Raw genomic sequence first — 12,839 nt, 5'->3', positions numbered from 1 at the left:
CAGTTGTTATATTTACAGGTATGCTCCAGAGAAGATTTGAACATTCTTACCTAAAAATTTTTAAAGCATCTCATCCTGCAGAAAAATATCTTCTCGCCTTCATCAAAAGTAAAAGAAGTGGGCCTCAACCCCTTAAATAAAATTACGGGTAAATATTGACCCAGTGAATAACCCCTTACATGATCCATTTCAAGTCCCCAAATCAATAAATTAAGCAACATCAATTTGAGTTGGGAACGACTGGTGATTTGTTTATAGGTAGGTGACTTGGGAGGGGACTTAAGGCCTAATGATAGGCTATTTATTAAAGCTTGATAGACAATTTCACATGTTGGTCACAACTTTTTCAGTTTGGGAAAATTGGTATTCGAAAAGGCACTTTAAAGGGATATTAGAATAGAATTCATGATAGATTACGCCTCTAGACATAAGCTTCCAGAAAACCACAATCTGATAAATAAAACATTTTTAATCGTTTTTTTTTTTAATGAATTATGTATGTGACCAGTTATGTATTCATAAATGATTGACAATCTTCAACAGAAAACATGTTAATTTTGGCTATAATTATGTATATCAAGAATTTAAAGTATCTTAAAGCAGATATAAAAAAATCGATCACTTTCAAGCCCAGGGCGTGGTCCAGGGGGGTATCTGATTTGAATCCCTCCCCCAGTTTTTCCCAACTCGTAAATAAGCAACAAAATATATTTAAATAATCTTTGCACACAAAGCCTTGATAATTTTCATTATTGTTTGTAACCCCGCTCCCAACAAAATCCTGGATATGGCCCTGTTTAATCTTCTTATACTAGGCCAATTAAAGTATGTATCTTAACCTTAGATATGTCGGTTATTTACGCATTTATGACAACAGCCTCCCCCATCTCTCTCTTCATACTTTCAGTTAGCTCAGCGTATCACTTTTGTTTTTTGTTTCTCTTTGCATTTTTTTTTTTTTTTTTTTTTTTTTTTTTTTTTTTTTTTTTTAATGTTTGGTTGAATAGTCTGGCTATTGTCGAAACGTGTTCTAAGCAGAAAACTAAAACGCAACAGGTATTCGGTTTAGCTTTATCAGATTCAGGATATTAGAGAACACTAAAGTAGAAATTTCAAGCTCCTATATACAAAAATGTGGAATTTTGCCTTTTTGCCAGAAGAAAGGTCACGAATGCGTGTTTATTTATTTGTTCCTTGTTTTTCTTTCACTTTCCTCAGGGGGATCAAATCAAACTAGTAATCCTAGTATAGTGAGAGAGGGCTCATATAATTGGAAATCAAGAGTTCAATTGTGCTTTTTAAGCGACCAAAAAGATTAGAGGGAAACCAGTCATTTTTGGGAGGAGGGGGAATTTTCTAGAGTGATATTTCTGTGTAGAGAAAACTTTCAGGGATGTGGATATATGAGGAAACTTCATCCTCACCTGTTCTGTCACCTGTTCTGGGCGACCTGTTCTGTCAGATTCATATTTAACAAATTAAATAAAAAAAACTGTTTTTTTTTCTAAAAGTAAGGAGCGACATTAAAAATTAAAACGAACAGAAATTACTCCGTATATGAAATGGGTTGTCCCCTCCGCAATCCCTCGCTCTTTACGCTAAAGCTTTTAATTGTTTTAAAAAGTAGAATTGTGGCACAGAGTCAAACTATAGCGTAAAGAGCGAGGGATTACGGAGGGGACAACCATTCTATGACTTTTAGGGGGTGTTTCCCCCTATTTTCCAAAATAAGGCAAATTTTCTCAGGCTCGTAACTTTTGATGACAAAGACAAAATTTGATGAAACTTATATATTTAGAATCAGCATAAAAATTCGATTCTTTTGATGTATCTTTTAGCATCAAAATTTCGGTTTTTAGAGTTTCGTTTGCTATTGCGGGTCGCTCCTTACTAAAGTTCGTTACCACGAACTGTTTGATTATTCATTTTCTGTAATAACGCTCTTCTGCAGAACGCCCTTCCGCAAACAATTGGTTGCAATGCATGAACTGGTCAGAATTTTAAGCATAGCCAAAGTCTATACTGCATATTAGCAATTTAGATGCGACACATTATGTATGGTAGATGTATGTTAAGTAAGCCTGATTGGGATAATAGAGTCACATTATGTTGTAGGCTACAGAGTCTTAAAAACAGAGGCGCCAATTCTGGAGAACAATGAGGGACGGAGGTGAAATATGTTTTTTTAAAAAGGGGGAAAGTTTTTTTCCTCAAAGAAAACACCACAAAAGGACGTTTCAATAAAAAGGTATTCTTTCAAAATTTAGGGGGACCAAAATATCTTTGGGAAGGGTAAAATCCCCCTCTGCAACCCTCTCTATTGGTACCAATGCTTGAAATCAGAAATTAAAGCATAAAAAAAATACAGGCCGTTTACATATAAAATTATTCCATTGCCACTTCGTCGCATTTTTGCCGTGGAATCTCGTTATTTGTCGAAAATTTCCACATAGCTCACCTGTAAATTATTTTTTGACAAATGAGCTGCTACCTCAAACTAGACCCTTCAGAAATTCCTGTCCAAACACATGCCTACATGATCAGAAGGCTTGGTAGCAATGTCATGTAAGGGCAAGTAGATAGTAGTGGCGTCAATTCACGAAAATGTAGGGGAGGGGCCTACACATATCTTTCAAAATCTAGGAGGAGGCGTTTTAGCTGTTTTTTTTTCATTTTGAATGGCTATTTGATAAATGCCCTTCCCCTTAGTTGACGCAATTTGTTAATTTCTTTTGTGTGTATGGCAAATGGCCTTTAGATACACGTATATATATTAAGCAAGTGAAAAAAAGAATTGAAGATATATCAAAACAGTTTATGCTAAATAGCATCATAAGACACCTAAAAAAGTAGCCATTTCTTTCTTTTATTTTAGCCTGCCATGCATCCACCCAAGCCTCAACCCTTAAACTACCCAAAAAAAACAATATATTCACAAATTTTTTTTTGCTCTTGTGAACCCGTCTCAGATATATTCATAACTGAAAACCGCGAACTTATAACGTGAATCGGTGCATCACAATCAAGTTCTGTTGAAAAGGGAAGATTGATTAATGCTAATAAAATAAAACGAAAAATGATGAAAATATAATACTTTATCAAAAAAAAAATATGAAAACTACAGCAGAGAATTATGGAAGGGGGGTCACCTAGACCGCATTATATTAAATACGTAGCCTAAACTAACAAAACCTAACCAAAATACCAACTTAATATTTATTAAAATATAGCTACAATGTAGTTTCCCACCGAGCCGAAGCTAATTTTGTCTGGTTATTGCCTCATGTTCGCGATACAACATCTTGATTGTGGTGGCTGTAAGACAAAAGTACCCGTGAATCTTTCAGTTTTTTCAAAACTATCAAGTTTTGGGACAGCATAGCATTTTCGTCAGTGTTGCCACTCTCAGTGGTGAAGGTCTTTTTCGCTAAAAATCGAGTTACCAATTTTTCACAGTTTTCTAAGATACATATGGTTGCGTAAGTTTCTACTTAACAATAATATTGGATTTTCAGTTTCCTTGGTACTTTAAAGATTTGAATCTCCAAATAAATGTTGCTGCTACTACAATTTTCGAAATATTGGTGTGGGTTGTTATGTCGTCCTCAAAAAAATTATTTTTAATCACTAGGTTGTCATTTCAATTGCTCATAAACAAGAAAAAAGAGCTTCGCTTAAGCACGCTTCATTGAGATGCGCCACCAGTCACTGGGTACTCGACTCCCAGGGGCACCAACTTGGCTAAGGGGTTAACTGGCCTCAAGGATTTACTTGCCCCTCCCCCTCTATATTTTAACAAAACACCTTTCGGCATTTTCACTAAAAAAAGGACGAAATCACACCACCTATCCCTCCTAAACTTTTTTCTTTAGAAAGAAAAGAAAAATGTTTCTCAATTAGAAATATACAAATAACTGCATTTTTCCCCATGGCGTTTTTCCTCATGCTTTAGATACAACCAATTTAATACATTTCTTCAATCGCTATGAAGGATACAATCTCTAAAACTGAGCCATAAATCATTCTTTTTATTGACTTATCACACGTTCATCATTGACTAATAAAGAATCTTCTATGCGTCAAGCGTAGATGCTTCTTTTTGATAAAAACAAAAACAATCTGATTTTTTTTTTCTAGCCGGTTTTTCAAACTGTTCACGGTAAAAAACCGTGCGTAAATAGCGATCCTTAAAAAAAGGAGAAAAATCTAAAGAAAAAATGCCAAATAGCATAGCATGGGTACATAATTTTAGCTAAAGAAAAATACAATAATATTCATATTTACACTATCAGATGCACACCGAATTCCCCATCCATTTAAGAGTATCAATACGCTAAGTTGCACGTTGACTTGAGGAAGGCAATGATTTCGATTGGAGAAGTCGGAGAGCTTGTCTGTTTTCCTTTCTGTATTTTTTTATATTTTCCTATATTTGATACATCCTATATTTTATATTTATATCCCTTATTTGATTTTTCGGGAGAAGAGTAGTTCTCGGGAAAATTTTTAAAATACTTTTAAATTCAAAATGCGATCGTTATAAATACGCGGGGGGAATTTTCTGAGGGAAAAGAGGGGGGCAGAATTTTTTTTATATTTTTTTACATTGGCAATTTGATTACCATTCGATTTCACTATTTGATTAATACCCAGTTACTCCTCCTCCTGGATACGGCCATGGGTGCGGCTTACTTTAAGTACTTCCAGTGGCTAATCGCTGTGATTTTCTTATTGATTTTTTTTTCAAGCATTAGTTTAAAAAAAAAACTTTTTCCATAAAACAAGTTTTTCAAAAAAGCTAAAGAGCTACATTAAGCTAAAGACAAGCAAAAATTAAGCCAAACAATATTTCAAGGGAATATTTCAATAATATTCCGTATATTCAATCATATTTCAAACGATAAAAATAATCGCAATAAATAAATGAAATCAAAACGAACAGAAATTACAACAAATAACCAAGTCAAACGTAAACTGGGCAGAAATTAGTACAATGAAGAATGGGGCTACAACCCCGTAAAATTGCAATAATTCCAAATATATTTACCTCCCTTATTAATGCTTGCCCGAAACAGGGTAAGTTTCCTAATTGTCTTAAGATTGCAAGAATTACCCCTGTTTTTAAAGGTAGCAATAGGAATGATCTGTGGAATTATCGACCAATTTCGTTATTACCTGCTCTTTCCCGTTTTCAAGAAAGTGTCTTAATTATGGATATATGAGCATCAGGAACGACACCAACTTTTACATCCAAATCAATTCGGTTTCAGGAAAGGTAGAATAACAGAAATTGCGATTTTGTTTATTACTTCGGTAATTAATGAAGCTCTTGATAAGAAACTTAGGGTAGCTGGTGTGTTCTTGGATTTGGTTAAGGCTTTTGACACTGTTGACCATCGTATATCATTAAGAAAATGAGAATTTTACGGACTAAGGGGTCCAACGTTAAGTTTGCTTCGTAATTATCTTCAGAATAGATAGCAGTATGTTCATTTACAACGATTTTTGTCTAGTAAAAATTGTGTTAATTGTGGAGTTCCCCAAGGTTCCGTATTGGGTCCTACTCAATTATTAATTTTGATCAATGATGTGCCTGATTTTGTTAATGCCCTACCCAAAATTAGAGGTTTTGCTGATAATTGTCCGAGTATAACACTGGCCACTGCGCCCTTATTTGCGGATGACACAACGATGATGTGTGTTGCCCTTACGGAACAACTGCTTATGTCAGCATTAAATGCAGCAATGAGCGAGATATGTACATGGCTAAAAACAAATTAATTTGACCTGAATAGAGGTAAGTCGAATTTTGTTATTCTTTCTCGATTTCCAAATTTTTATCCTCGGATCACTGAATTGATATCAGAGCAGGGAATTATCAAACATACACGGTTCACCCAGTAACTCGGAATTGATGTTGATGAAACCCTATCATTTAATAACCCTGTGAAGTCGATTTCTAAAATATTGCGTAACCTAAGTATGATGCGTAAATTAAAACATATTTTCCCCCAAAATATTTTACGGTTGTAGTATTTTTCCCTTATTCACCCTTATGTATTGTTCATTGATATGGGTTGGCAGTTTGGCACTTTCCCCTCGTTACTTCGTCCAATCCGTGTGATCCAGAATAACGCTATCCGAGTTTTTATGGTTTGGGGAACCGGGAGTCCATGAGGTCGGTCTCTAGTGAAATAAATATAATTCCTGCAGCCGGATTGCGTGATTTTATACTTTGATTTTTATACATAACTATCATAATGAGGGCCATCCAGATTGTTTTGCAGGTATATTTTTTGAGAGGTCTGATGTTCACCAACACGATACTCGGATGCGAGGAAATATTGAGGTTCCTCGACTTGCTTCTAGTAGGTCTTCTTTTTCTCCTGTTTATAGAGCTTCCAAGCTTTGGAACCAACTTGGCAAAGATATTAAGAATAAAGGTAAGCTCAACCAGCTTAAACGTGATTTACATGTGGAGTTGCTCAGTAGGTATGCTTTCGAAACAGATTCACTATATTTTCAATGTATTATCTTTCTGTATTTTGTATGTGTTGTTTCGGGTTTTTTATAATGTAGTATTTCGTTGTTTATTTTTCATGTTGGTTTCGGTTAGTCTTTTTCTTTTTTTTAACGTATCCTTGAAAGCTCCGCTTTTGTTGTACTACTATGTAAAAAATGATTATTTTCAATAAAATTGCTTTACTATTACTACCAGGTACTTTCTAAAGACCAGAACTCAATTTGCACTTTACTGAAAGCAATTTTTAGTTCGAGTAATGGTTATTTATTCCTCATAACATCAAGAAAAACAGAATCACCAGAGTGGGCAAGATCACTGAAAAGAACAATTGGATGTGGATTTACTAAAAAGCCAATAACTAAAAATACTAAAAATGACTAATAAATTGTAGATTGACAATTTAATATATACTGGTATTCATTCCTGAAAGTCTTAATAATTTTGGATTTATTAACGTTATAAAAGAAAAAAAGTTATTTTCAGTAGAGTGCAAATTATGTTCTGCCAATTTTAGTTGTAAAATAGATAAAATAATAATTAAAATAAGATTATTAATTTTTTCTATATGTCTTTTATTATCTTTCACTGAAATAAAAGGATGGAATTCAGTGTCGAGTATTTTGATAATGGTAGCTGAGCATATACTGTTATTATTAAGCTTTTTAAAACCCCTTCGGCGCTGAAAGGAGAGCTTTTTTGTTGTTATTATAGATTTGTTTGCCCCTCCTTATACCATATCTTGTCCATTTGGAGCGGGTTTGGATAATTTATCCTGTTTAATAAAAGATATCAAAATAAAATAACAAAATAAATAGTGTCAGCCGATTCGTCCATTTTGCGGAGTTTGATTTCGACACTAAATTACTTTATTTTACAATATATTTTTCAACTATAAATATACTATATTATCTTTAATTCTCTGCTAAGGATACATTTTTCTACCTTTTCAATTCTAGGGTGATATTACAAGATTCTAATGGTATATCTTCTTATCATAAGTAAAAAAAAAGTATGTAAAAAAACTAATCCTAAATTAAAAAAGCAAATACTGGAGTACTCATTGACTTCATTCTGCGGACGTGTAACTTCGTGGATGGCATCCAGTTGAATAAAAATCATACTTTATTTGATGCAGACGTCACACACGATATAACGCTCCTTTCTCACTTAAGGGAGGAGCTTCAGTAAAACATAAATGAGCCCTCGAAAGTAGGTGAATGAATAGATTTGTCAATAACCACGCAAAAGAAGAAAATCATGCACAATAATGAGAATAAACTACCTGCTGAGCCGCTGACAGTTAAAGCAAAGGGAATTGAAGAGGTGGACATGTTTAGATATCTTGGGAGTCTAGCGAGCACCGATGGAAGCACTGAGCATGAAATTGCCACACAATTTCACGCAAAAGAAAACCACGCAAAAGAAGAAAATCATGCACAATAATGCGAATAAACTACCTGCTGAGCCGCTGACAGTTAAAGCAAAGGAAATTGAAGAGGTGGACATGTTTAGATATCTTGGGAGTCTAGTGAGCACCGATGGAAGCACTGAGCATGAAATTGCCAAACAATTTCACGCAAAAGAAAACCACGCAAAAGAAGAAAATCATGCACAATAATGCGAATAAACTACCTGCTGAGCCGCTGACAGTTAAAGCAAAGGAAATTGAAGAGGTGGACATGTTTAGATATCTTGGGAGTCTAGTGAGCACCGATGGAAGCACTGAGCATGAAATTGCCACACATATTGCGCACACAGGAAGCGCCCTTGATAAGTTAAGAAACGTTTGGAGAAGTGCCACTTTCCCTTTGAAGCTGAAATTGAGGCTCTTCAATAGTAATGTCCAGTCAGTGCTAACATATGGCTCTGAAAGCTAGGCGCTGATAAAACAGCATCCAAAGTTTTGAAAACAATTGTCTTCGACGGATTCTCGGAATCAACTGGACGGACAATATTACCAACCCATTCATAAGAGAGAATACTAAACAGTCATTCGTTATTGATAAAGTCATAAGCGGTCAGTGGCGACATTGGAGACACATGGTTAGAATGCGCAGCAATCGCCTGCCTCATGACGTTTGGTGTTGCACTCCTCAAGGAATTGGACGGCGCGGATGACAGAAGGCTACACTTGGACGATGCCAAGAAAAAGACGCAGCGCTCTCAAGAACATGCCTTGATAATCTTCAGCCGAAGACGCTGGAGAGGTCATCGTGGAGAGACATCGTTGCCGCCTTATGCGCCGACCGGCGTGGGAAATCCTAAGTCTAAGTAAGTAAAGGAGCGAAAGAACATATAATTAAGAAACTGGGCAAATAAGTATATAACTAAATGTAATAGCAATAGAAAAGTTAATAATAAAAGCACAGAAAAAGAGAAAAGCCCTCTGGCTTTCCCAGGCCACGGGTGACAAACCCAATCTCAAAGGTGATGACCAAATTAGCAACAACATACAATAGCCTGAGGATATTGGTGAAAGATAAATGTAGATAAGTAAAATAAACGTATATTTTACCAGTCAGTGGATTGAATAGCTTACAACCAGGGTAGCCACCCCTAGTGATTTTTTATATTTCCTAAAAAAATCACTAAATCAGCACACAAATCACTAGATTATTGAAGAAAATTACTAAATCGACCAAAAAAACACTAAAATCTAGTGATTTTTCCAAAGGGTGATAACCCTGCATAAAACACATTATAAGGTATTCATGGCAATCCAATTAATGCCTCTTATACGTAGCTTAATTTCATTAAGTTATACATGAATTGTAAATCCTCCACTAAGAGTATATTTTTATACCATTATTATTGTAAGACTAAATCATAAGGCTCCGGTAAGGGTATATTTTTGTGTTACAAGTTACAAAAAAAAACTAAAAGAAATGAGGATAGAAAACTGATGCTAAATAAAAAAAAAGAGTAAACAGTTACATAAAGTGATAATAAAAAAGCTAATAAACAGAAAGAAAAAATCCTCTGGCTTTTCAAACCAAACAATTGTTGACGAGGAACAAAATTTTTTGCCCATACTCTATCTTCTAACTATAAAACTATAATTTTCCACTAATGTATATTTTTGTGCTTTAAGTTATAATTAAAAAAAAAAATAGACAAAATGAGAATAGAAAACTAATAATAAAAAGAAAGAAGAATAGACAGTTAAAAATCAAGTAAAGAAATTAAACAAAATGAGAATAGAAAACTATTAGTAAGAAAAAGAAAACTAATAGTAAAAAAAAGAATAATAGACAATTAAAAATTAAGCAAAAAAATGACAGTAGAAAGCTAACACTAAAAAAATAAAGGGGAAAACACAAACCCTCTGGCTTTTCCAACCAAAACTATTGATGATGATGGGCCTTTCTCAAAGGTAATAGTCGAATTTGCTACCAGCATACCATAGCTTGAGGGTATTGGTGCTCCAGCATTGTCACTTCGCAGACTTTCTGGGCTGATAACTGAAAAGGAGAGAGTCAACTGAGAATGCTAACCTAAGAGAAAAGTATTTACAAAACGAAAATAAATTTCTCCTGCAAAGGAAAAAACCGGGCAAGTACAAAATTCCATATTTTGCTTACATAGGGTTTCCCTTTTAGCAAAAATATTCTATGGCAGGTGGATTAAGCAGAATACAATGAATCAATTTTGCATATTTATTTGAAAGAAATTTTGGAAAATTGAAAATATCGGCCCCGAAAACGCACGTTTTCAGTATTTAATCCCATACTTAAACAAAATCTCAGGTACGAATTTTGTTTGAAAAAATATGATTATTTTTAATATCGGTTATATTAAAATAATAACAGTAGTCTATTCAGATCGCTATGAATGATAAGAAAAGAAGAAACACTGGCCAGCTGAGATATTACAAAATTTTAAAATAAACCAAGCAATGCCGTATCGGTCTAGTCAATCAAAAAGGCAGCCAAACCGACTGGCAGAATATTTGCTTAAACACAGATAATACGTTTTGTCATTAATAATTTAATTATTTAGTAATACTAATCTTTTTTATATAGTTACAATAATAAATTATTTGACTATAATTTATGATGATGATTTATATCACTACAAATTTATATTACTATAAAATAAGCATAACAAAGATTAAATTTCTTTGGTCATGATAATAATTCAACAGTAGTTTCTTAGGCTGTGGCATAATGACTTGTGTTCTATTTCTCACAACAATTTAGAATCAACTACTTTGGTGACTTACGTGGTAAGATTTCTTCCCTCTATCGATAAGCTTAAATTTTTTAGATTTTTAAATCTAGGTTTTAGAGCATGTGTTGCTTCTTACGGAATAGACGTATATATGACGAGAAAAAATATGTCTGATTTGACCACCTCTTGCGTTTACTGGGAACGATAGATAAAAAAAAAGGCCGTCTTCTCGTATCAAGCAATTGTTAGTTGTTGAAGATACTTATCAAAACTCTCTTAAATTCAGATTATGCTGATGATTTGAACATCCTAGATGAAGAAAAATGAGTTAATTTTTAGAGGTTTTGAGAGTTCAGGGTGCAAGGATAGGCTTGGATAGGATAGGTTCCAAAAATTTTCTCAGTGTTCCCTTATTTTCTTTAAAAGAAAATTGGGTTTCCCGACGTGTACCCGAAAATAAACGTACCAAAACTAACGATTTATAGTACGTTTTTTCCCTTACGTTCATGGAGTTATGAACGTCGATTTTCGGGGAGATGTCTTTTGAGGAGATTAGAGGAAAAACCTGAAAAAATAGGAGGTAGTGGAGGATCTACGCGAAACATCTACATGATCTGCATGAAACAGCAGTACAACGAAGGCAGAGATGCATAACTCAGGCTTTCCTTGAATTGATGATTCAGTAGCTAAGCTTGCCATTTTTCAGCGGACGACCTGCTTTTGTTTGCCCCCAAGTAGATGGCCAAAACAAGCAATCATTGGCAATCTGCCGTCCTTCATCTGTAGAAGTTCCCTAGCCATTTCAAACTTTTTCTCATTATTGCCCTAGAAAGTATAATAGATCCACATTTTTGTACAGCTTGATGATTGATATACGGTCAGTCAAACGGGTACCCAAAATAACCTGTAGGCAATTACTCTGCAATAAACCGTTCTGCAAGAAACAGCAGTGCAACGAAGGCAGAGATGGATAACTCGGGCTTTACTTGAATTGGTGATTCAGTAGTCAAACTTGCCATTTTTTCAGCGGACGACCTGCTTTTGTTTGCCCCCAAGTAGATGGCCAAAAACAGCAATCTGCCATCCTTTATCGTAAAACATTCCCTAGCCATTTCAAACTTTTTCTCATTATTGCCCTAGAAAGTGTAATAGATCCACATTTTCGTACAGCTTGATGATTGATATACGGTCAGTAAACGGGTACCCAAAACAACATGTAGCCAATTACTCTGCAATAAACCGTTCTGCAAGAAACAGCAGTGCAACGAAGGCAGAGATGCATAACTCAGGCTTTACTTGAATTGATGCTAAGCTTGCCATTTTTCAAAGGGATGACCTGCTTTTGTTTGCCCCCAAGTAGATGGATTAAAACAAGCAATCATTGGCAATCTGCCGTCCTTCATCTGTAGAACGTTCCCTAGCCATTTCAAACTTTTTCTCATTATTGCCCTAGAAAGTATAACAGATCCACATTTTTGTACAGCTTGATGATTGACATACGGTCAGTAAACGGGTACCCAAAACAACCTGTAGACAATTACTCTGCAATAAACCGTTCTGCAAGAAACAGCAGTGCAACGAAGGCAGAGATGGATAACTCAGGCTTTACTTGAATTGGTGATTCAGTAGCTAAGCTTGCCATTTTTTTCAGCGGACGATCTGCTTTTGTTTGCCCCCAAGTATATGGCCAAAACCAGCAATCTGCCATCCTTTATCTGTAAGACATTCCCTAGCCATTTCAAACTTTTTCTCATTATTGCCCTAGAAAGTGTAATAGATCCACATTTTCGTACAGCTTGATGATTGATATACGGTCAGTCAAACGGGTACCCAAAACAACCTGTAGACAATTACCCTGCAATAAACCGTTCTGCATGAAACAGCAGAGCAGCGAAGGCAGAGTTGCATAACTCAGGCTTTACTTGAATTGGTGATTCAGTAGCTAAGCTTGCCATTTTTTTCAGCGGACGATCTGCTTTTGTTTGCTCCAAGTAGATGCTCTTGTTTGCCCCCAATGATTGATCGCCAAAACGAGCAATCATTGGCAATCTGCCATCCTTTATCTGTAGAACGTTCCATAATTCAAACCTTTTCTCATTATTGCCCTAGAAAGTGTAATAGATCCACATTTTTGTACAGCTTGATG

The 12,839-nt window shown here is 35.1% G+C and overlaps 1 protein-coding gene across 1 annotated transcript in view; it reads right to left on the bottom strand.

Annotated features, from left to right (window-relative positions):
• Positions 1 to 12,839, bottom strand: part of LOC136034996 (vesicle-fusing ATPase 1-like) — a 267,443-nt gene that overhangs the window by 222,121 nt on the left and 32,483 nt on the right. The window contains exon 5 of the mRNA XM_065716566.1: positions 9,846 to 9,984. Within this exon, the coding sequence (XP_065572638.1) occupies positions 9,846 to 9,984 (139 nt within the window). The remainder of the gene's footprint in view (positions 1 to 9,845; positions 9,985 to 12,839) is intronic.

Source organism: Artemia franciscana, chromosome 13, assembly GCF_032884065.1.
Source record: "Artemia franciscana chromosome 13, ASM3288406v1, whole genome shotgun sequence".
NCBI classification, from domain to species: Eukaryota; Metazoa; Arthropoda; class Branchiopoda; order Anostraca; family Artemiidae; genus Artemia; species Artemia franciscana.
The sequence above is the reverse complement of the archived record's forward strand: the minus strand, read 5'-3'. Positions and strand labels throughout refer to the sequence as shown.